General features: G+C 49.2%; 1 protein-coding gene and 1 long non-coding RNA gene across 2 annotated transcripts in view; one reads left to right on the forward strand and one right to left on the reverse strand.

Moving 5' to 3' along the window:
* Positions 1–18,031, reverse strand: part of HIBCH (3-hydroxyisobutyryl-CoA hydrolase) — a 93,409-nt gene extending 75,378 nt beyond the window's left edge. The window contains exons 1-6 of the mRNA XM_065560868.1: positions 17,891–18,031; positions 9,801–9,843; positions 8,578–8,718; positions 7,139–7,223; positions 5,160–5,240; positions 2,823–2,875 (exon numbers count right to left, since the gene is read on the reverse strand). Of these exons, the coding sequence (XP_065416940.1) occupies positions 2,823–2,875; positions 5,160–5,240; positions 7,139–7,223; positions 8,578–8,718; positions 9,801–9,843; positions 17,891–17,931 (444 nt within the window). The 5' untranslated portion in view covers positions 17,932–18,031. The remainder of the gene's footprint in view (positions 1–2,822; positions 2,876–5,159; positions 5,241–7,138; positions 7,224–8,577; positions 8,719–9,800; positions 9,844–17,890) is intronic.
* LOC135974143 (uncharacterized) overlaps positions 1–24,681 on the forward strand; it is a 35,155-nt gene that overhangs the window by 1,149 nt on the left and 9,325 nt on the right. The window contains exon 2 of the long non-coding RNA XR_010591342.1: positions 17,246–18,118. This is a non-coding gene — a long non-coding RNA (uncharacterized LOC135974143). The remainder of the gene's footprint in view (positions 1–17,245; positions 18,119–24,681) is intronic.

Here is a 24,681-nt window from a genome sequence, read left to right on the forward strand (position 1 = left end):
TATCTGTGTTTAGTTAGATGTGAGGGTTTGTAAGTGGAAAGTTTCCCTTTTCTTAGTTTAATAACTTAACTCTGGAAAAACTGCCTACATACGGTATACACTGGTATAGTAAGCTGTGTATATTAGCAGGGATGAAAAGAATGAGCTAGATAAAACTAGTCAAGCAAGGAACAAACAAACAAAACACTTGCTTTCATCCAGGGACTCTATTAGCCCTATATCTGCCAAGCAACAAATGCTATTCTCTCTCACCTGCTAGCAGATTTTTATATATATGCAAACCTAAGAAACTGGTAGTCAATTCAGTCAGTTACTGCCATTCCACGGCTTATTTCCACAACTTGCTATAATCAGACACCACTTTTACTGTTGGCACTGCTTCTGTTGCTGTTCACTCAAACACCAGTAAAATTGTTTAAGGCAATGCTATCTCCAAGGACAGTTTTAAGATGCTTTATCACTGGGTTGAAAACTAAGATCTTCCTGTGATCATAGTCTTATCTAAAAATGAAAACTCAGCCCATACAGACACACTCCACTGCCAAACAAATCACTCAAAGACCCAGGTCTAACAATTTCCAGATCTCATACCACAAATATACAGACTTTATTTTCTATTACGTGATGTGCTCTGCTAGGATTTGAATGTATCAGTGAAATCTAAAAAGCCAAATTAAAGAGAAATGACAACAACATCTCTCTTTCTTAGAGTACTCTGTTCATGGTATTGTGTATATAACATGGTATAATTTAGTCCCATTTTGTTTCTTGCGTGTGCAGCCAATACTAGTTAGTTATAACTAGTATTTCTATTTCAGACTCCTAACCTTTAAGAAAGTAAGTTAACTAGAGAGAGTGTCAAATAAAGGCAAACTGACCAGAGCTGGAAGAGATTTCTGCAGATTCTGCATGCTAATGTCCCCACTCTTTCAGGGTTCTTATACCAAAATTCCAGCCTCCTTAATAAGTTGCCTTCAAAGCTACTACCAAATCCTCAGAGAAAAGCGCAGGTTTATCTTTAACAGTAACAGAATCATTAAAAATAGCAGTCTGCTCTGCTGTGGCAGAAAGCTCTTATATATGATATCTCCTTCCCTCTGGTTGCACCTATCAAATGTGAATTCTATAAAGAGGATCAAATAAACACACCTTTGCAGTGAATGTTTGGCGCACAGTCATGATGAGTCACTGATACATACAATTTCCCTTTAGCCCAGTTTGCCTAGTTAGTAGTATTTTTCCCTCCTGTTCCATGTGAAAGAGTAGCTCATTAATATGTGCATGTAATTCCAATCAGAGAATAAATGTCAACTAGTCTTAACCATATAACTTCTAGAACATACAACTTATTGCTTAGTTTTAACAAAACAGTAAAACCATCTCTTACATTGCAGCCCCAAAATGAATTTATCAAGAACTAGATTCTTGGAGTTGTCATTAGTGTGCCATAGGTATGGTTAGTATTTTACAGATGAAAAGCAACGTTCCAGAGTTAATGGTCATTATATATGGAGTCACAGCGGGTTGTTTACCATTTTCTGCAATGGTCACTTGAGAGAGAGGAAGAAAAAGCAACCAAAAGCTGCATTTCAGTATATTAATGGGTTATGTGAAAGAGAGATGTTACACTTAAAAATTAACTACTTTCTAAATGATGTGGGCCAAATATCACCCAATAATATCTGAAAATGACTTATGTTAAATGACTGTTATACAGTAACTCCTCACTTAACGTTGTCCCGGTTAACATTGTTTCATTGTTACATCACGGATCAATTGGAGAACATGGTCGTTTACAGTTGTGCAATGCTCCCTTATAACATTGTTTGGCAGCCGCCTGCTTTCAGGAAGAGCAGCCCATTGGAGCTAGCTGGTGGGGGGCTTGGAACCAGGGTGGACTGGTAGCCCCCGGTCAGCTCCCCTAGATTCCCTATGTAGCAGCTGCCCAGCAGGTATCAATTGCCAGGCAGTTCAGGTGTCCCTCTCCCCGCTGCTGTGAGCTGCTCCCAGGAGCCTCCTACTTGCTGTGCGGGGGGGGGGTGAAAGAAGGGTGCTGATCTCAGGGTGTCCCACCTCTCCTGCTCCTGTACTCACAGGGGGGACAGGACAAGGCTCAGGATGGAGGGAGCTTGCTGGCAACAGCTGTTGTCTCAACTTGCTGATCTAATTAAAAAGGCAATGTACTTAGAGTGGGGTCAGCGTACTTAAAGGGGCAGTGTGTGTCTGTCTCTCTCACATGCACCCCCCTCCCGCCCGGCACTTTGGAAAGTGGAGGGAGTTGTGCACGCCAGTGGGGTAGCATGGGTTCATCATCACATTCAGTTTCCGCAGGGAATGTTTGCAACCACTGCCATGAGTCTATTATGTCTCCTCCCTCCATTCGTGCTTCCTTGTAGAGTGTGAGGCTACATTAACAACAATATGTTAACCCTTGAGGGATCAGCCGGGTGTTCGTTCATCATTTAGCAGCAAGGCATTCCCTGGGAAATATCCCACCCTCTGACTCCACCACCTCAACCAAGCTTCACAATCATCATTGCTGTGTACAGTATTAAATTGTTTGTTTAAAAGTTATAGGTAGAGGGGTGTGTGGAACCCAACCCCCCCATTTACATTCATTCATATGGGGAAATTGGATTTGCTTAATATCACTTAGCTTAAAGTAGCATTTTTCAGGAACATAACTACAATGTTAAGCGAGGAGTTACTGTACACACTTCTTGAAACTGTCAATTTTGCTTCACTCAATGTTTTTAATCAAATATTACATTAATGTAGACAAGCCATCTCAACTGTCTCACTTAGAAAAATATTTTACTTACACCTCCCATTGTAATCCCATCAATAAGTGCCACGTACGGCTTCTGGCAGGTACCTAACAGAAATGTAACAATTAGGCATAAGTAATATATTTTTGTAGGAATGTACACTTAACCCCACCCTAGAAGAAAATACCTGTGACACACAGATACAAATATTTCTCTTAACTGGCTGTAGTTTTAACAAATCTCTTTATACAACAGAGATAAAAGGATAAGATGTTAAATTCATAATGAATAAAGTTACTTGATGTCACCACCCAACAGTACAGGTACTTGAAGTAGTTCATAAATTATATGAATAAACTTCAATATGATTTGTCAGTTAATTCTCTAGGGGGTGAATTCTAGAGACACGTCTACCATCCCTTAAGGCATTCTTAAAATGCATTTAAAAAGCAACCAGTAAACAAACTTACATTTTTAAGACGGTAAGTGTGTGAATACCTAAACATCCAGAGTAACTTAGGAGGAGCAAAACCAAGGTCCCAGGTCCTTCAAGGACAGCTTTTTTTTTTTTTTTTTTTTAAATGAAGCTATGCTTTTTAGTCAGTATTTTAAATTAAATCTAATAACTGCATGGGTTGGGATTTAGCAGTTTATAGCAAATAACAAAATGCAAGAAAATATAGGTATAGTTCCCACATCAATTTTAACTGTCTCTTTGCGTATATGTATTATAAGAGGGTCTTTCACTACAAGATCCCCACGCTGAGTAGTGTGAAATAGTATTTATCAATTATAACAAAGGAAGTGCACTTTAACCCCATCACCCTAGATGAACATGCAATATTACTGCCTGGGCTGATAAGGTGATTTTTGTACGACATCTCCACTTTGACTGCATAAATAAGATGCATTATTTGCTGACAACTTTAGATAAGCACTAGAGGTGCTTTCAATACATAATACAAAATCTCACATGTACAAACTGACATTCTGAAAATCTCACTCATAGAAATGCTATCAGATCAAATTTAGCAAAAATATACATTTGCTTTATATAGGCTTTAATAAAGCCATGGTCAATAGAAACACTTCTATGTGCTTTAAAGCCAATAGAAAAGGTTTACTTAAAGGCCTCTGTTCTTTACTGTACAAACATTGTAGCATTCTGCAAGAGCATGAGAACAAGAAAGTAAAACTGACTTGTTCACCTTTCATAGTCAAAGGTGAGATAACACAGAAGTTAGATGCAAAAACAACACAAATAAGATGTTAAATTCTCATGGCTTCTCTACACTTAAAAGGCTACAGAGGTGCCGCTGTAGCACATCAGCGTAGACACTACCTATGCCAACATAAGTTCTCCCATTGGCATGTAGGTAATCCACCTCCTGCAGCATGGTCTATATGCAGGGTTAGGTCAGCTTAACAACACCCCTCAGAGGTGTGGACTTTTCACAACCATGAGCGCCATAATGAGTCAACCTATTTTTTTAATGTAGGCCAGGCCTTAGTTTTAATAATCTAAGGGTGTTGTAAAATAACACACTAACTTTTCAGAAATATGAATTTTTAATCTGAAAACATCCTTTAGCTACACCTGAGTTGCCATACAACATCAAAACAATGGTCCCTCTAGTCAGTATCTTGTCTCTCTGACTGTCACTAGTACCAGATGCTGCCAAGGAAGGCATAAAGCCCAGAATATTTAATTAAACATGTCTGCAGGAAAAGCTGCTTCCTGACTCCAAACTGCTAGTGGTTGACTTGTGTTCTGAAGAATGAGGTGTTAATAACCCATGTACAGTTTATATTCTGACTGTAAATAGATTATTCACATAAAGGTCCAATCTTTTTCTGAATCCTACTAAACCCTTTGCCACAGTAATAATCAGTGGAACTCTGCTACAAAATGTTATTCAAGGAGTATTGCCTTCCCATTTCATTCTTGCATCAAATGGGCACTGCTGTATTTACTGTCTAATGTATCTTGTCACATCATCTTTGTGGCTTCTCTAAACTAAATAAATAATACTTCACAATTATCTAGAACACTTCAACTGCAAACCTATGAATCACTTTCCCCATCACTGAAATATAGGTACTGACAACCCAAAGATGAAATGGAGAAGCTGTTTAAAATGGCAAATGAATACCATACTTACCCCCACCCTAAAACTATAAGGGGATTCCCCACTTCCAAATTAGAGATGGGTTACCAAAACTGGCATTTAGTCAGAAAAATTAATATCTTCCAATTTCATCTTTACCTCTGTTACCAGTTCTATAAAATTAAGTGTTGAATTTATGCTTTAGAGCCACCATTGTGAAAAATCAAACCCACAAATATTCTAGAGGTAGTTTAGATTTGGAAATTGCTTTGTACACACATACCAACAGCATTGTTCAGGATGTATTCTTCTCTGAAGAAATCTTGTGCTAGCCTATCTCCAACTTTTCCTGCATCTGTGATAGCTAGTAAAATAAGACAAAATTAAAACTAAAAATTATTGCATAAAAAATTTGGTAAAATTTAACCAGTACAACAAAAGACCTTGTAATAGTAAATATTGACAATAAGCAAGGTATTGTGTACTCTGCAAGATGGACTTAAATTCTGTAGGAGGGGCCCCTGTTTTCTGCAGCATTCCAGTGCAGCAAACAGAAGTGTGGCAATTACCAGTAGACTTAAAAATTGATTTTAATTACTTAAATACAATCAGTATCATCTTCCTTGAGTTATTTTCATTATGATGCACATTTTTCCCCACTAATTTCTTGTGGGAACAGATCCGATAATCTACATCCAGCTCTTATAAAAGTTATGCCTCCAGCATTCATTAGCCTTTTCTACTGGCTGACAGCTTCATAGTTTTTCATTCACTGGAATGATCACGGGGAGGTTATGATCAGAGAGGGAAAGCCAATTTCCTAGATCGCTAAAAACATTCCTACTAAAGATTTTGAATACAGGAAAATGAGGACCCAGTGATGAGGACACTAGTTTACAATGAGCAGACAGGCTGTTGCATTTTCAGCCTCTGGAGCATTTTCAGGGTACATGGTTTGCTCTTAAATGAGTTAAAGCAGGGGTGGGCAAACTATGGCCCGTGGGCCGGAGCCGTTTTAAGCTGACCCGCGAGCTGCACCAGGCGGCTCAGCCCCGCTCCACTCCGGCTGGGGCTCTGGGTCAGGGGCCGCACCAGGTGGCGCCCAGAAGCTGCAGCATGGCTCCGCTCCGGCTCCTACGTGCTCCAATGGGAGCTGCAGGGGCAGTGCCTGCGCCTGCAGATGGGGCAGCGTGCAGCCCCGCCTGGCCATGTCTCTGCATAGGAGCCGGAAAAGGAACATGCCGCTGCTTCCGGAAGCCGCTTAAGGTAAGCACCGCTCGGAGCCTGTGCCCCCCTGGGCCTTTCTCCACACCCTAACCCCCTTCCCAAGCTCTGATCCCCCTCCCACTATCCAAACCCCTCGATCCCAGCCCAGAGCACCCTCCTGCATCCCAAACCTCTCATCCCCAGAGACCACACCCGCAGCTGGAACCTGTACCCCTGCCCCAGCCCTGATTTTCTCCCTCCCACTCTCCAAACCCCTCGGTCCCAGCCCAAAGCACCCTCCCACATCCCAAACTCCTCATTCCCAGCCCCATCCCAGAGCCCGCACCCCCTCCTGCATCCCAACCCCAATTTTGTGAGCATTCATGTCCTGCCATACAATTTCTATTCCCTGATGTGGCCCTCAGGCCATGAAGTTTGCCAACCCCTGAGCTAAAGTAATCCAGTTGGGAGCTCACAAATGCATGGATCGCTGTGGTCAGATTTGTCTAATAGGGTACAATCTTTATAGCAAGTCAAATATAAGCAGTTTGTGTTTGGGTTTTTTGTTTTTTGTTTTTTCCTTGCCATGGCTATTTGGGTCTTCAATATCAGTGGGTTGTCTAACAGGACCACCAGACTGCAAGGACAGATGCCCTCAGTAGCAAGGGATATTTCTGAGGCAGCAAGTTCTTCAAAGTGCTTCCCTCTTCCTACCACATTCACTTCAGTCATGCCTAGTTTTAAGCTTTAGCCAGCTACTCATAAAGAGTTATTTTTCAACCATTGTAACAAAATTTTGCTGTCCCAGGGCAAATTCAGTTTTGCTTTCTCTGTATTATCTACATAAACTGAAAAGCAGCTCATGTAATGTAAGATACATTAAAATCTTGATGTTTCTTGCACAACAGTATCTATTTACCTCAATCTCACTAATTCACGTATGCCCTACACTTAGAATGGGGGATATGAATATTGAAGTAACTAATCACTGAAAGTTGTATGTCACAATTGTAAAATAGTGATCAGTGTGAATTCAGCACATTCTTGAGTCCTTACCTCTGATATCACCACCTGCACAGAAAGCCTTTCCTCCAGTTCCCTTTATAATTATTAGAGAGGTTTCAGGGTCTTTCTCCCATGTCTAAGAGGAAGGACAAAAGAAATATTATTCCCCAATATATAAAAATTCATTTAAAAACACAACTTTTCCCAAATGCTGTCTTTGGTCATTCTTCTTACTCCTTCCAGAAAATGAGCCATCCTACTTAACTGAGCCCTAAAAACGTACAAAAGGCAGGACTTGGAAAATCCACTAACACAGCTGAGCAGAAATCTTTCCTGGGTGGGTGCCATCAACATCTGCTGAATCTATTATTTCACTCTTGAAAAAACAAGTTTGTATCCCCTGAAGAAACATTCAATTCATGCTTGGAAGGTTAACTGATGTAGAGAGGTTTTCCTGAATCTGCAAACAGACAGCTCCAGTGTCAATACAGTCAGAAGAGAAACAGGAGAAGCAGCTGGGAAGCACTTGCTGCTATTAGAAGTATGTGCCATGTGAGGACTATTGTCTCCTTTCCTGGTAGGAGTTGCCACACCGTAGAGCAGTCTGCCTGCAAGATGCTCCTACCAGTGCTACCCCACTTCCACAGCAGAAGACTCTATGATTGAGATGGTATTAACTGGGGCTCAAAGTTCAGCCAGTAGGAGACCAGGGTGTTAAAGGACCAAACAGACTGGGCAGGAAGTACATGACTTATAGCACTGATGGATTTCAGCCAAATGAATTGACTAAGGCCTGGTCTACACACACAGTTTTGTACCGGTATATCTAAATCAGTGGAGCATGTTTTTGTTTTTAACTGAAATAATTAGTCGTATAGCCTCCCCAGTGTTGATGCAGTTATAAAAAGTGCATTATATCCATCTATCTTAATCCTTTTCCCGTATGGTAATAAGCTATACCAATATAAACATTTATACCAATATAACTGCATCCACACTAAAGAAGGGGGTTGTATCACTTATAGTTAAAGTGGCATGATTTCTACATTTAGACAGTCAGAAATTGGACTAGTTTTAAGTACTTCCCACCCTGCACCCCAAGCCCTGCTTACATAACCTTTTGGAGAAAGGAATCCATATCACCACATATGCAACACCGTTCAGCATTTCACTAAAATGTAGAAAGTTAGTTGGAGAACCAAACTACCATGCAAATGTGGATTCTTTGATCTAATCCATAGGTCAGGATGGTATTTAAGGACGTGCCTTACTTTAAAACTGAGTAGTCTCACTGAATTAAATGGAACTACTCAAACATTTAGTTAGGTGCAAGTTTAAGTACCTTGTTGAAGCAGGCTCTTAATGATTTGGTCAGTGACTCCATGCAAGAAGTTACAGATTGATTAGAAAGAACAAAAAAGTGGCAGCTTTATATTTAAAACTGCTAGTAGATGTATGAATTTAAGCTGAGTTAAAATAAAGCCACTAACCTTTAACTGTGGATAAATCTGTCGAATCATGGAAAGATTTAATGCATTTAGAGCCTTTGGTCTATTCATAGTTATTACTCCAGCACATCCTCTCTTTTCCAATAACACTTCAGCTGCAGAATCTGTGGTTTTGGACATATTCTGTACATGCAAAAATAGGGAGACCAAATAAAACAATATCTTTCATGTTGAATAACCATACAATATAGAGTATAATTCCATAAACATTCTCAAAACTCACTTGAACTGTAGTTAAAGTCATTGTGATTATTTTGACAGAATTCTAGACTGACGTTTTCCTACGCATCTCTCAAATTATTTAAAGATTGATTTTTCAGCTACTCTTTAATGTTGCTCCTAAAGCCATACTAAGTATATTATACTAGCTTCAAGCTTGTTAATTTGCAGGAATATTTGGAAATAAAACAGCTTTTGTGTTCCTCAATGTCTTTATTTAGGACATATGGTTGTGATATTGTTTCATTGAGACTACCACATTGAAAACACTTGCATCAGTTATGATGTTAGATGTACAAGACAATCCTCTATTCTCCTACTCACCATCTAACACAGTACACATCGGATCATGACAAATGGCCTTGTCTGTGATCGTTTGGCAATATTATACAAAAAAGTTATGAAAATTATTTTCATAAGCAATCTCAATTTAAAACTCAAAACTAAAATGTAGAGTAAGCAAACTAAAATATACAGAAGAAAATTTAGCACACTGGAAAACATTCAGTTTGAAACTACACCTCTACCCCGATATAAAGCTGTCCTCGGGAGCCAAAAATCTTACTATGTTATAGGTGAAACCGTGTTATATTGAACTTGCTTTGATCCACTGGAGTGCACAGCCCCACCCTCCCCGGAGCACTGCTTTACTGTGTTATATCCAAATTCATGTTATATCAGGTCGCGTTGTATCTGAGTAGAGGTGTACTGAGACAAACAGAACAATCACTCAAAATATGTGGGGTGCCAAAAACTAATAAATCTATATTTAATAAGCATCAATTCACATTGCAAGAGGAATTTGTAGTAAATGCCAGCTGAAGTGGAACTGGCAACATTGGACCTAAACACTAAAAAGCTGAATTTACAGTGTAATACTGCCATGATTGGATAAACTAAAAACGTGTATACACTTATTTTCTATCACACAAGGGGAGAAGTTGCAAATTGGTTTCTAAGGCTACCAGATAGAACCCTATACTTACCAAGTGCTGTAGTATTATTTGTAATCTGCTGAATGGCTTCAATCTGAAACAAGAAAGCCAAGTTCAATGGTAGCTAAAGCATTTCAAAAATTAAATGCTCTGAATGAGTTGCACTAAGCTTTGATAGAAGTTTCTAGCTGTACATGTCAAGTCAGTGGCACGTTTTCTTAACATATACAACTTCACACAACTCAACTTCTAAATCAGGGATCAGCAACCTTTGGCACGCAGCCCATCAGGGAAATCCGCTGGCGGGCCGGGATGGTTTATTTACCCGCAGCGTCCACAGGTTCAGACGATCACAGCTCCTACTGGCCGTGGTCCCCTGTTCCAGGCCAATGGGGGCTGTGGGAAGCGGCGTGGGCCGAGGGATGTGCTGGCTGCCACTTCCCGCAGCCCCCACTGGCCTGGAACGAGCCGAACCTGCAGATGCTGCAGGTAAATAAACCATCCTGGCCCGCCAGTGGATTTCCCTGAAGGGCCGTGTGCCAAAGGTTGCCGATCCCTGTTCTAACTTATGGTTAGTATGAATAGTGTAAAAGCAATCGCCCTTTAAAGTCATAAACATCACTAAAATGGGTTTATAACATGTTTTCTTAAGCATGCTAAAACATGTGTTTCTAGCATTAATAAATAGTTGTTGTTTTTAAAGGAACAGGGGAAAAAAGAATAAACAAATAGCATGTGTCAACCCCTACAAATCCCTGCCATTTCTGAAGTGCCTAGAAGTTTCAAAGGAAGTTTGCACACATACAGAAGGAAGTCCTGGCTATAAGCAGCAGCTTGGCTCAATGTCCAATATTTAGTAGGCATATTCCAAAAATATCAGTGCATGGTTAATGTGCTTAAGGCACATTTTCTAGCCCTTGCATTACTGCAATTTTTTTTCCGTTGCCCCTATCATAACCTCTAGAGACAATTACATAAATTAGTTATTTGGGGACAATCTGCTCTAGTTTCTCTGGTGTGCATTGAGAATAACAACTAAAATCTAATGAGTTATGCACAATTTACATCAATGTATCTGAGAGCAGATTTTGGCATATAGTCGTACTTTGTTGGATCTATAAACTGTTTTGTTTTGAGAATATTGTATAGTTGCTTCCTCTTTTCTATCCTGCCCCATTCTTGAGAACAGACCAAATGACACTTGCCAGAGTTCCAAGATTCCAGATTTTTTTTCAGTTTACCAAGAGATTATGGCAGTTGGACTATAAAAGATGTCTTGTATAACTTGTACATGAACTGCCGGTGTGCAATCAACCATCTTATCAGTGTCCTAGTTTATACCACTTTCCTCATTTTATTCCCAATATTATCCTATTGTTGGCGTTTCCATCCTGAAGTTCATTAACAGAATATATTTAAAAGCATATGCCAACTACTTTTAGGCCTGAATTACATTTTGCAACAAGTGGGAGTTTACAAAACCTAATATGAATGAGGTCCAGGAGGTGCTGCATGGCCAGGAGGAACAGATCCCTTGAGCTCTAGATCCATCCGCTAATATCTATATCCATCTGCAGTACAGAGCCCCTGACCAAAACCAGCCTCAGTAAAAGGTACCCCCAAATCTCTGGACAATCAGCAGGCATATATTTGTCTACTGTGGGCTCCACAAGTAGCTAAAAGACCAAAAGAACAGAGACCTTAGCCCCTTGGACAAGATAGCTAATGAGGGCACTGTGTCTGTGTTCGCCCTGCTGGAGAAAGTTGCTGCAAACACACTTGTATTGTGGCCTTGATATCTTCTGACTTCTCTCAGTTAACTCTCTCTGCAAGTGCTGACAGGATAGGTGAATGAAGGAGAAGCAAGAATATCAATTCTGGAAGATCAAGTACAAGGGGTCTCTACCCAGGTGCAGAAAAGCCGAACAGACTTACCTTCTCTTAAATCTAAAGTAGAAGACCAATGGAAGGTCTCATGACAATACTTTGAGAATTATAGGAGTACCTGAAGTAGCAGACAGTGCAACCCCTTAGAATTTGTTCCCAGGCTCCTTTCAGAAGTGCTCAACCTAATGGATTATTTTAAATTTGACTTAGAGCACATAGTTCCCTAGTTCTTAAAGCCAGCCTCAAATGCCAAATCTCATGCACTGATCATCAAACTTCTAGTACTTACTATAAAAGAGGGAAAAATGCAGCTAGCTCAAAAGGGAGAGCAACAGTTTGAGGGATACCAAGAAAACGATTTTGCAAAAGATGTGGCTGAAGAGACTAGACTTTAGAAGAGCTAAGGAACTTGCCAAGCAATGAAGTCTCAAATATTTTATGAAGTTTCCCACTCAGTTCTATGTCAAGACTGATTGAAAAAGTGCCTCTGTTCCCAAAGCTGTAAGAAGTAGAAAGGTCACTGCAGGCTATTTAAAACAGTGTCTCTCAACCTTTCCAGACTACTGTTCCCCTTTCAGGAGTCTGTCTCGTGTACCCCAAGTTTCACCTCCCTTAAAACTACTTGCTTACAAAATCAGACATAAAAATACAAGTGTCCCTGCACACTATTACTGAAAAATTGCTTTATCATTTTTACCATATAACTTAAAAAATCAATTGGAATATAAAGATTGTACTTACATTTCAGTCTATAATATATAGAGCAATATAAACAGGTCATTGTCTGTATGAAATTTTAGTTTTTACTGACTTCACTGGTGCTTTCTATGTAGCCTGTTGTAAACCTAGGCAAATATCTAGATGTGTTGATATACCCCCTGGAAGACCTCTGCATGCCACTTGAGGTACACATACCCCTGGTTGAGAACCATTGATGTTAAAAACTGAGCACCCATTCTGTTTTACATCAGGTTTACTTTTCAATTGTTATGTTGGCTCTACTTGCGCAATACACTTATCCAGTTCTGTGACTAACTGCTTGGGTTCCCTTCTACTCCAAGTTCATACTTTATTAACTTTTGAGACATGTACATCAATTCTCATCCAATGGCTGAATCTGAAGCTCCTGCAAGGGCATTAAAGGTGCATCTCATCCCAAATTGACCTCATGGGAGTAAACTGACAGTGGAAAGGACTTATTAAAACTGTGTATTAGCAATAGTAAGTGCCTTGGCTCCTGTATTTATGTTGGAATTAAAAATGGGGGGGGGATAGCTCAGTGGTTTGAGCATTGGCCTGCTAAACCCAGGGTTCTGAGTTCAATCCTTGAGGGGACCATTTGGGGATTGGCCCTGCTTTGAGCAGGGGGTTGGACTAGATGACCTCCTGAGGTCCCTTCCAACCCTATGATTCTATTCTATTTGACATCTTTACCAGACAAATCAATGTGTACTATTTGTTTGTGATTATACAAAGTCCGTGTGTAAGCTCAGCAGTGAAGTACATCAAAGAGATGACCAGGGGCTGGTGCAGATCCCTGTTGCTCGGCAGGAACTCGAGGGCTCCCATTCCACCTTTTAAAATAGTTGCCAGTGGGAGACAATGTTGCATTGCCACACCCTACTGCTGGGGGGTGCTCAAAGCCTGGCAGCTTGACATCATCTGTGAGAGAAGGCTCTCCTCCCTGCAAGGCATCATGCAAAGGCACACAGGACCTGAGGGATACAGCTGTACCCTTTCTAGGCCAAAGCAACAGGGAAGATGACCGACCAGTGATTTCTGCCCTCCCTATCCCCACCTACTTCCTCCCTCTCACCCTGTCCCTTTCCCCATCTCCCCTGCCTCCAGCCCCTGCTCCCTTCCTCTTCCACTGCTCCATCTTTCCTCCCAGAACCCCTTTCCCCATCCCAACACTTTCTGCAAAATCAGCCCGAGTACATGAACATATAAAGAAGAATCATTAGCTGAATCTGATTGTTAGCTATGCTCTTTGGTACAGACACTTGCAATAGGTGAGAGCAGTTAGACTTCACCCCTGTCATTTAAGCTCATTTAATATGAGGAAGAGAAACTGAATGTTTGGTTGTAAACCAAAGAAACAGGGGCATGCAGCATGGGGAAAATAATCCCCACAGCATCTCACTCAGAACACCACACTATATTACCAATACTCTGGTGTTTGCTTTGGCAAACTGAAAAGATTACAGTTAAGAGATTAATACACAGGAATATCCTTGACATACAAGGTTAAGAAATATCATGTTGGCAGAGTGTGTACTCCCTATCGCTGTATGATGTGGTTACTACCTTGCATTATGGGAAATATAGAGTGCCTGTTAAATATAATTTAAACAGCAAAGCTCTGGACCCGAATGGCATCTCCCTGGCTTACCGTCTCCAGAACTGACTGACTGTTTAGTTTATAGTGTTAAGTGTTTCACAATGGCTGCTTTTTCATTGTGCTTTACTTTTTAAGTGGTGAATGGAGAGATACCACTCAGGACCACGTGGGACGGTGATGCCCTATACCGGATGTTCTCAAACTGGGGGTTGGAGATGGCTCAGGGAGTCACAAGCTGTCAGCCTCCACCCCAAACCCCACTTTGCATCCAGCATTTATACTAGAGTTAAATATATTAAAATGTTTTTAATTTATAAGAGGGGGAGGGATTGCACTCAGAGGCGAGCCTCTAAGATCCCCTTACTACCGCTACTCTTCCCACCTCCCTCGACCAGAAACACGTAGGAAAATTACACCCTACCTGACTGACTTGCATCAAGCATTTAGAGGTGGCTGCAATTAATGCTGATGCATCTACCCTATTCCCTGAAGCATCTGGCAAGATAATCCAAAAAATCTGTGGAATAAGTGTCTGAGGCATTTAATCTGTAGACTCCTCATGGAATTCTGTGTAGGGAATAGGTTGGAGTGCAATAGAGCACATGACACAAGTACTGTCACCCTTAATTGTAAGGCCACACATGACAAAAATAATTAACACCACCAAATGGTCCTGCAGTTCAGTTTTATTTCCTAGAATGTAAAGGGATTCAACACTCCAATTAAAAGAAAGTGTACTCATTATTAAAGAAAGCAAAGGGTAGATATGTAGTTTTTGCTGCAGGAGAGAGACTTGACACTCAAATTAGAACAGAGTGTGGGCAAACTACAGCCTGTGGGACCATCCTGCCCAGCCCCTGAGCTCCCAGCCGGGGAGGCTAGGCCCCGTCCCCATTCCCTGCTGTCCCCCCTTCCCCACAGCTACACCACTGCACAGACAGCGCTCTGGCCAGCCGCTCCTGTCAGGCAGCTTGGCTGGCTCCAGCCGGCAGGGCTGCGAGCTCCTGCTGCTCTGAGAAGCACGGTAAGGGGACGGGGAGCAGGAGGGTTAGATAAGGAGCAGGGGGTCCCAGGGTGTGAACAAGAGGCATTGGATAGGGGGTGGGGTTCCGGGGAGTCTGTCAGGGGTCAGGGCAGACAGGGGATAGGGAGCAGGGGGGTTGGATAGGTTGGTGGTTGTGAGGGGGGTAGTCAGGGGGCAGGAAGTGGGAGGGAGTGGCTAGAGGGCTGGGGCCAGGCTGTGTGGGGAGGCACAGCCCTCCCTACCCAGCCCTCCATACAGTTTCGCAACCCCAACGTGGCCCTTGGGCCACAAAGTTTGCCCATCCCTGAAAAACAATGCCTTGCTGTTTCTCATCCAAATCTAGAGGGGAATCCATACTCTTCCATAAAGCAATAGCAGTAACAGTCTGTCACTTTTACTAGATCAGGGCAGATTTTTAATCCTTAAAACACCATAAATGGATCTGAACTAATCATTGCTTATATGCAATCATCTGTAGGTCTTTTCTGTATAATTTAGTAAAACTCCGTATCTCTACTACATTTCCTGGGGATTTTAATCAAATGCTTGATCCTCTTGTGGACAAATCTCACTCTCAGGGACATTAACCAACCAAAACTAGAATGACCCTAGAATTGCACATTGAAGACATGAGACTGATATCTGGTGGTTATATATTCAATGGGTAGGGACTATACATATTTTCCCTGCCACAGGGGTCCTATTCCCATATAGATTTATTTTTGATCTCCAGGGAGTTGGTTAATTCTCTAACTCCTCCATTAATTGCTTTCTCTGATCATGCCCCTTTAATTCTTCAGATGACAGCCCCAGGTGAGAAACAACCCTGTAGATGGAGATTTTTCACTTTTATCAGATTCCCCACTTCAAAAACTGTATTTTATTGTCTATTTTAAGGGTATTAATTTCTGCCATGAATAATTGGCAAGTGGTCCCAAAATGCAGGTTGAGTTTTAAAAGTTAAATGCTGCAGGTTGCTGCCCCCAACCCAGGATAATTTTAATCATAGATATGTAGGACTAGAAGTGACCTTAGGAGGTCATCTAGTCCATCTGTCAATACCGAGGAAGGATTAAGTATACCTAGACCATCCCTGACAGGGGTTTTACTTCTTTGGACAAGGATTCCTCATCCTCTCGAAGTAGCCTGTTCCAGTGCTTAACTATACTTATAGTAAGTTTTTCCTAATATCCAACCTAAATCTCCCTTGTTGCAAACTAAGCCAATTACTACTTGTCCTATGTTCAATGGACATGGAGAACAATTGATCAATGTCCTCTTTGTAGCAACCTTTTCCATGTTTGAAGACTTACTTTCCCCTTCAGTCTTTTTTTTTTTAACTTCTCTAGATTAAACATGCCCAATTCTTTCAACCTTTCCTCATAGCGCATGTTTTCAAAAACATTTGTTTGATGAGCTCCACTGGACTCTCTACAACTTAACCACGTCTTTCTTAAAGCGTGGTGCCCTAAAATGGACAGAATGCTCCACCTTGAAGCCTCACCCATGCCACGTAGAGCAGAACAATACAATTACCTCCCATGTGTTGCATGCGATAACCTGTTAATACTTACCAGAATGACATTTACCTATTTAGGTACAGCATCACATTGCTGACTCTCCTTCAATTTATGATCCATTATAACCTCCAAGTCCTCTTTTGCAGTACCATTTTGTATCTGTGTATTTGATTTTTTTCCACCTTCTTAAGCAAAATACTCTGCACTTGCCTCTATTGAATTTGATCTTGTTAATCACAGACCAATTCTTCAATTTATCAAGATTTTAAATTCTACAAGGTGCTTACAACCCCTCTCAAGATGGTAATATCTACAAATGTTAAAAGTACTAGCTCTACTCTGAAATGCAAATCACTAAGTGAAAATACTGAATAGTAGTAGACCCAGGGAATCCACGTGATATGTCCATCCAGTTTGACAGCGAATTATTCATTATTATGAGTACAGTGTTGCAACTAGTTATGTACTCACACATAGTAATTTAATCTAGACCATATTTCCCTAGTTTGCTTACTAGAATGTCGCAGAGAACAGTGTCAAAAACCTTAAAGTCAAGAGATCACATCTACTGCTTCTCATATCCACTAGACCAGTTACCCTATGAAAGAAGCAAGTTAAATTGCTTCAACATGATTGTTCTTGACAAATCTGTTGGCTATTACTTATTACCCTCCATGTGCTTACAAACTGAGTCCTTAATAATTTTTTTCTATTATCTTTCCAGGTATTGAAGTAACATGGCCTATAATTCCCTGGGTCCTCTGTTAGCAACTCTCTTTAAAATGGTTGTTGGCCATTCTCCAGGAATACTGCAAGAACTCAAACGGGTGGCCTACAATGCATAATTTTAACTAACTAAAATTTGAACAGCATCAAAAGAAAAGTTATCCTCTAAGAACTCCTCATTATTAAGTAGTGGGGAGATCTTTTGTGGCTGATACTTTTAAATAGCACTTCCCTAAAACAAGCGAGACTGCAATGGGCCGACTGTAAGATTATGTACCCTGGCACCGACACAAACTGGGAACACTTTTCCATGTCAGACTGTGCTGAGGGGCTTCACCGCTGAAGGAGCCTGACCCACAAGTGTCCTCTCCTTGCCATAGAGAGAGGAGGTGGGGCCGCCCCGGGGGCAGTGCCTCGGACTGGGCGGGGCGGGGGGCTCTCCGGCGAGCTATACGGCACCTCCCGCTCTGGTCCGGGGGAGAGGGGAAAAGATCAGTGACAACGGGACGAGAGGAGCGCTCCGCACCCGCTTATCTAGGGACAATTTGTGACCGGTACATGACCGGGGACGGGCCCCTAACGGTAGGGCCAAAGGTGCTGACCGCTCCCGCGCCCCTCCCTGCCAGTTTCCCGCTCGCTTTACCTGGGGAGCTGCCTCACCACCAGACCCATTGGCGGCCCCATCCCCAACAGGCAATGAGAAACCGCGACCGCCCCGCGCAGGACACACGCCGGCCAGTACGGCGCAAACAATGTGCGTCACCGAGCCGCGCCACCTCGGCACAGACCGGAAACAAGCAATAACCACACTCAGCGGAAGCCATAGAAAACGGAAGTGACGTGTTCTCAGAGCCCAGCGCGCTTCTCTATGGTATGCGGGGCTGCTGGCTAGTCGTATGAGCGTCACCTGTAGCCTGGACACGAACCGGCGTGGCCCCGCCTGGCCTGCGGCCCCCAGAGAGTCGGACGGGGAGTCGCGGAGCGCTGCTGCTCGCGCTCTGCGCTGGGTAGCCACATGCTCCTGTAGCCGGCCCTGCTCCCTCCAAAACCCGACCCAGCTCTGCTCCCCCCAAAACCCGACCCAGCCACTCCGAGCCCTGCTCCCCCCAACACCCGACCCAGCCACACCGAGCCCTGCTCCCCCCAAAACCCGACCCAGCCACACCGAGCCCTGCTCCCCCCGACCCAGCCCTGCTCCCCCCAACACCCCGACCCAGCCACTCCGAGCCCTGCTCCCCCCAACACCCCAACCCAGCCACACCGAGCCCTGCTCCCCGCAACACACTGACCCAGCCCTGCTCCCCCAACACCCGACCCAGCCACACCGAGCCCTGCTCCCCCCCGACCCAGCCCTGCTCCCCCCAACACCCCGACCCAGCCACTCCGAGCCCTGCTCCCCCCAACACCCCGACCCAGCCACTCCGAGCCCTGCTCCCCCCCGACCCAGCCCTGCTTCCCCCAACACCCCGACCCAGCCACACCGAGCCCTGCTCCCCCCAACACCCGACCCAGCCCTGCTCCCCCCAACACTCCGACCCAGCCCTGCTCCCCCCAACACCCCGACCCAGCCACTCCGAGCCCTGCTCCCCCCAACACCCCAACCCAGCCACACCGAGCCCTGCTCCCCGCAACACACTGACCCAGCCCTGCTCCCCCAACACCCGACCCAGCCACACCGAGCCCTGCTCCCCCCCGACCCAGCCCTGCTCCCCCCAACACCCCGACCCAGCCACTCCGAGCCCTGCTCCCCCCAACACCCCGACCCAGCCACACCGAGCCCTGCTCCCCCCCGACCCAGCCCTGCTTCCCCCAACACCCCGACCCAGCCACACCGAGCCCTGCTCCCCCCAACACCCGACCCAGCCCTGCTCCCCCCAACACCCCGACCCAGCCCTGCTCCCCCCAACACCCCGACCCAGCCACTCCGAGCCCTGCTCCCCCCAACACCCCAACCCAGCCACACCGAGCCCTGCTCCCCGCAACACACTGACCCAGCCCTGCTCCCCCAACACCCGACCCAGCCACACCGAGCCCTGCTCCCCCCCGACCCAGCCCTGCTCCCCCCAACACCCCGACCCAGCCACTCCGAGCCCTGCTCCCCCCAACACCCCGACCCAGCCACACCGAGCCCTGCTCCCCCCAACACCCGACCCAGCCCTGCTCCCCCCAACACCCCGACCCAGCCCTGCTCCCCCCAACACCCCGACCCAGCCACTCCGAGCCCTGCTCCCCCCAACACCCCAACCCAGCCACACCGAGCCCTGCTCCCCGCAACACACTGACCCAGCCCTGCTCCCCCAACACCCGACCCAGCCACACCGAGCCCTGCTCCCCCCCGACCCGGCCCTGCTCCCCCCAACACCCCGACCCAGCCACTCCGAGCCCTGCTCCCCCCAACACCCCGACCCAGCCACACCGAGCCCTGCTCCCCCCCGACCCAGCCCTGCTTCCCCCAACACCCCGACCCAGCCACTCCGAGCCCTGCTCCCCCCAACACCCCAACCCAGCCACACCGAGCCCTGCTCCCCGCAACACACTGACCCAGCCCTGCTCCCCCAACACCCGACCCAGCCACACCGAGCCCTGCTCCCCCCCGACCCAGCCCTGCTCCCCCCAACACCCCGACCCAGCCACTCCGAGCCCTGCTCCCCCCAACACCCCGACCCAGCCACTCCGAGCCCTGCTCCCCCCCGACCCAGCCCTGCTTCCCCCAACACCCCGACCCAGCCACACCGAGCCCTGCTCCCCCCAACACCCGACCCAGCCCTGCTCCCCCCAACACCCCGACCCAGCCCTGCTCCCCCCAACACCCCGACCCAGCCACTCCGAGCCCTGCTCCCCCCAACACCCCAACCCAGCCACACCGAGCCCTGCTCCCCGCAACACACTGACCCAGCCCTGCTCCCCCAACACCCGACCCAGCCACACCGAGCCCTGCTCCCCCCCGACCCAGCCCTGCTCCCCCCAACACCCCGACCCAGCCACTCCGAGCCCTGCTCCCCCCAACACCCCGACCCAGCCACACCGAGCCCTGCTCCCCCCCGACCCAGCCCTGCTTCCCCCAACACCCCGACCCAGCCACACCGAGCCCTGCTCCCCCCAACACCCGACCCAGCCCTGCTCCCCCCAACACCCCGACCCAGCCCTGCTCCCCCCAACACCCCGACCCAGCCACTCCGAGCCCTGCTCCCCCCAACACCCCAACCCAGCCACACCGAGCCCTGCTCCCCGCAACACACTGACCCAGCCCTGCTCCCCCAACACCCGACCCAGCCACACCGAGCCCTGCTCCCCCCCGACCCAGCCCTGCTCCCCCCAACACCCCGACCCAGCCACTCCGAGCCCTGCTCCCCCCAACACCCCGACCCAGCCACACCGAGCCCTGCTCCCCCCAACACCCGACCCAGCCCTGCTCCCCCCAACACCCCGACCCAGCCCTGCTCCCCCCAACACCCCGACCCAGCCACTCCGAGCCCTGCTCCCCCCAACACCCCAACCCAGCCACACCGAGCCCTGCTCCCCGCAACACACTGACCCAGCCCTGCTCCCCCAACACCCGACCCAGCCACACCGAGCCCTGCTCCCCCCCGACCCGGCCCTGCTCCCCCCAACACCCCGACCCAGCCACTCCGAGCCCTGCTCCCCCCAACACCCCGACCCAGCCACACCGAGCCCTGCTCCCCCCCGACCCAGCCCTGCTTCCCCCAACACCCCGACCCAGCCACACCGAGCCCTGCTCCCCCCAACACCCGACCCAGCCCTGCTCCCCCCAACACCCGACCCAGCTCTGCTCCCCCCAACACCCCAACCCAGCCACTCCGAGCCCTGCTCCCCCCAACACCCCAACCCAGCCACACCGAGCCCTGCTCCCCGCAACACACTGACCCAGCCCTGCTCCCCCCAACACCCGACCCAGCCACACCGAGCCCTGCTCCCCCCCGACCCAGCCCTGCTCCCCCCAACACCCCGACCCAGCCACTCCGAGCCCTGCTCCCCCCAACACCCCGACCCAGCCACACCGAGCCCTGCTCCCCCCCGACCCAGCCCTGCTTCCCCCAACACCCCGACCCAGCCACACCGAGCCCTGCTCCCCCCAACACCCGACCCAGCCCTGCTCCCCCCAACACCCGACCCAGCTCTGCTCCCCCCAACACCCCAACCCAGCCACTCCGAGCCCTGCTCCCCCCAACACCCCAACCCAGCCACACCGAGCCCTGCTCCCCGCAACACACTGACCCAGCCCTGCTCCCCCCAACACCCGACCCAGCCACACCGAGCCCTGCTCCCCCCAAAACCCGACCCAGCCACACCGAGCCCTGCTCCCCCCGACCCAGCCCTGCTCCCCCCAACACCCCGACCCAGCCACACCGAGCCCTGCTCCCCCCAAAACCCGACCCAGCCACACCGAGCCCTGCTCCCCCCGACCCAGCCCTGCTCCCCCCAACACCCCGACCCAGCCACTCCGAGCCCTGCTCCCCCCAACACCCCAACCCAGCCACACCGAGCCCTGCTCCCCGCAACACACTGACCCAGCCCTGCTCCCCCAACACCCGACCCAGCCACACCGAGCCCTGCTCCCCCCCGACCCAGCCCTGCTCCCCCCAACACCCCGACCCAGCCACTCCGAGCCCTGCTCCCCCCAACACCCCGACCCAGCCACACCGAGCCCTGCTCCCCCCCGACCCAGCCCTGCTTCCCCCAACACCCCGACCCAGCCACACCGAGCCCTGCTCCCCCCAACACCCGACCCAGCCCTGCTCCCCCCAACACCCCGACCCAGCCACTCCGAGCCCTGCTCCCCCCAACACCCCAACCCAGCCACACCGAGCCCTGCTCCCCGCAACACACTGACCCAGCCCTGCTCCCCCAACACCCGACCCAGCCACACCGAGCCCTGCTCCCCCCCGACCCAGCCCTGCTCCCCCCAACACCCCGACCCAGCCACTCCGAGCCCTGCTCCCCCCAACACCCCGACCCAGCCACACCGAGCCCTGCTCCCCCCCGACCCAGCCCTGCTTCCCCCAACACCCCGACCCAGCCACACCGAGCCCTGCTCCCCCCAACACCCGACCCAGCCCTGCTCCCCCCAACACCCCAACCCAGCCACTCCGAGCCCTGCTCCCCCCAACACCCCAACCCAGCCACACCGAGCCCTGCTCCCCGCAACACACTGACCCAGCCCTGCTCCCCCCAACACCCGACCCAGCCACACCGAGCCCTGCTCCCCCCCGACCCAGCCCTGCTCCCCCCAACACCCCGACCCAGCCACTCCGAGCCCTGCTCCCCCCAACACCCCGACCCAGCCACACCGAGCCCTGCTCCCCCCCGACCCAGCCCTGCTTCCCCCAACACCCCGACCCAGCCACACCGAGCCCTGCTCCCCCTAACACCCGACCCAGCCCTGCTCCCCCCAACACCCGACCCAGCTCTGCTCCCCCCAACACCCCAACCCAGCCACTCCGAGCCCTGCTCCCCCCAACACCCCAACCCAGCCACTCCGAGCCCTGCTCCCCCCAACACCCGACACAGCCACTCCGAGCCCTGCTCCCCCCAACACCCCGACCCAGCTCTGCTCCCCCCAAAACCCCAACCCAGCCACTCTGAGCCCTGCTCCCCCCAACACCCCAACCCAGCCACTCCGAGCCCTGCTCCCCCCAACACCCCGACCCAGCCACTCCGAGCCCTGCTCCCCCCAACATCCCGACCCAGCCCTGCTCCCCCCAACACCCCAACCCAGCCCTGCTCCCCCCAACACCCCGACCCAGCCACTCCGAGCCCTGCTCCCCCCAACACCCCGACCCAGCCACTCCGAGCCCTGCTCCCCCCAACATCCCGACCCAGCTCTGCTCCCCCCAAAACCCCGACCCAGCCACTCCGAGCCCTGCTGCCCCCAACACCCCGACCCAGCCACTCCGAGCCCTGCTCCCCCCAACACCCGACCCAGCCACTCCGAGCCCTGCTCCCCCCAAACACCCCGACCCAGCCACACCAAGCCCTGCTCCCCCCAAACACCCCGACCCAGCCACACCGAGCCCTGCTTCCCCCCAATATCCCGACCCAGCCACACAGAGCCCTGCTCCCCCCTGACCCAGCCCTGCTCCCCACAACACACCGACCCAGCCACACCGAGCCCTGCTCCCCCCCCCAACATCCCGACCCAGCCACACCGAGTCCTGCTCCCCCCGACCCAGCCTTCCCCCCCAACACCCCAACCCAGCCACACCGAGCCCTGCCCCCCCAACACCCCAACCCAGCCACACCGAGCCCTGCTCCCCCCAATACACCAACCCAGCCCTGCTCCCCCCAACATACTGACCCTGCCACACCGAGCCCTGCTCCCCCCCAGCCCAGCCCTGCTCCCCCCAACACCTCCACCCAGCCCTGCTCCCCCCCAACACACCGACCCAGCCACACCAAGCCCTGCTCCCCCCCAACACCCCGACCTAGCCCTGCTCCCCCAATACCCCGACCTAGCCCTGCTCCCCCACACCCCGAAAAGGGCTGCTCCAGGTTTTTTGCTGCCCCAGGCAGCAAAAAAAAAAAACCGGCCACGATCACGATCTGCGGCACTTCGAGCTGCTGCTGCTTCATTCTTTGGTGGCAATTCGGCGGCAGGTCCTTCGCTCCAAGAGGGACTGAGGGACCCGCTGTCGAAGAGCCGGACGTGCTGCTTCCCTCCGTTGGCCGCCCCAAGCACCTACTTGCTGAGCTGGTGCCTGGAGCCGGCCCTGCCCCCCGACACCCTGTCCCAGCCACACCGAGCCTTGCTCCCCCCAACACCCGGACACATCGAGCCCTACTCCCCCCAGCACCCCAACCCAGCCCTGCTCCTCCCCAGCACCCCAACCCAGCCACACCCAGCCCTGCTCCCCCCCAACACCCCAACCCAGCCCTGCTCCCCCCAACACTCCGACCCAGCCACACCGAGTCCTGTTAATTCCAGTTCTGCAGTTTCTTGTTGGAGTCAGTTTTTGAATGTTTTTTGTTGAAGAATGGCCACTTTTAAGTCTGTTATTGAGTGTCCAGGGAGATTGAAGTGCTCTCCTACTGGTTTTTGCATGTTATGATTCCTGATGTCAGATTTGTGTCCATTTATTCTTTTGCATAGAGACTGTCCGGTTTGGCCAATGTACATGGCAGAGGGGCATTGCTGGCACATGATGGCATATATCACATTGGTAGATGTGCAGGTGAAAGAGCCTCTGATGGTGTGGCTGATGTGGTTAGGTCCTATGATGGTCCTTGGGAGACAGGCCAGTCCTCGCTTACAGACAGCCCCCCAACCTGAAGCAAATACTCATCAGCAGCTACACACCGCACAACAAAAACACTAACCCAGGAACCAAACCCTGCAACAAACCCCAGTGCCAACTCTGTCCGCATATCTATTCAAGGGACACCATTATGGGACCTAACCACATCAGCCACACCATC

Source organism: Chrysemys picta, chromosome 11 (assembly GCF_011386835.1).
Source record: "Chrysemys picta bellii isolate R12L10 chromosome 11, ASM1138683v2, whole genome shotgun sequence".
In the NCBI taxonomy this organism is placed as follows: Eukaryota; Metazoa; Chordata; order Testudines; family Emydidae; genus Chrysemys; species Chrysemys picta.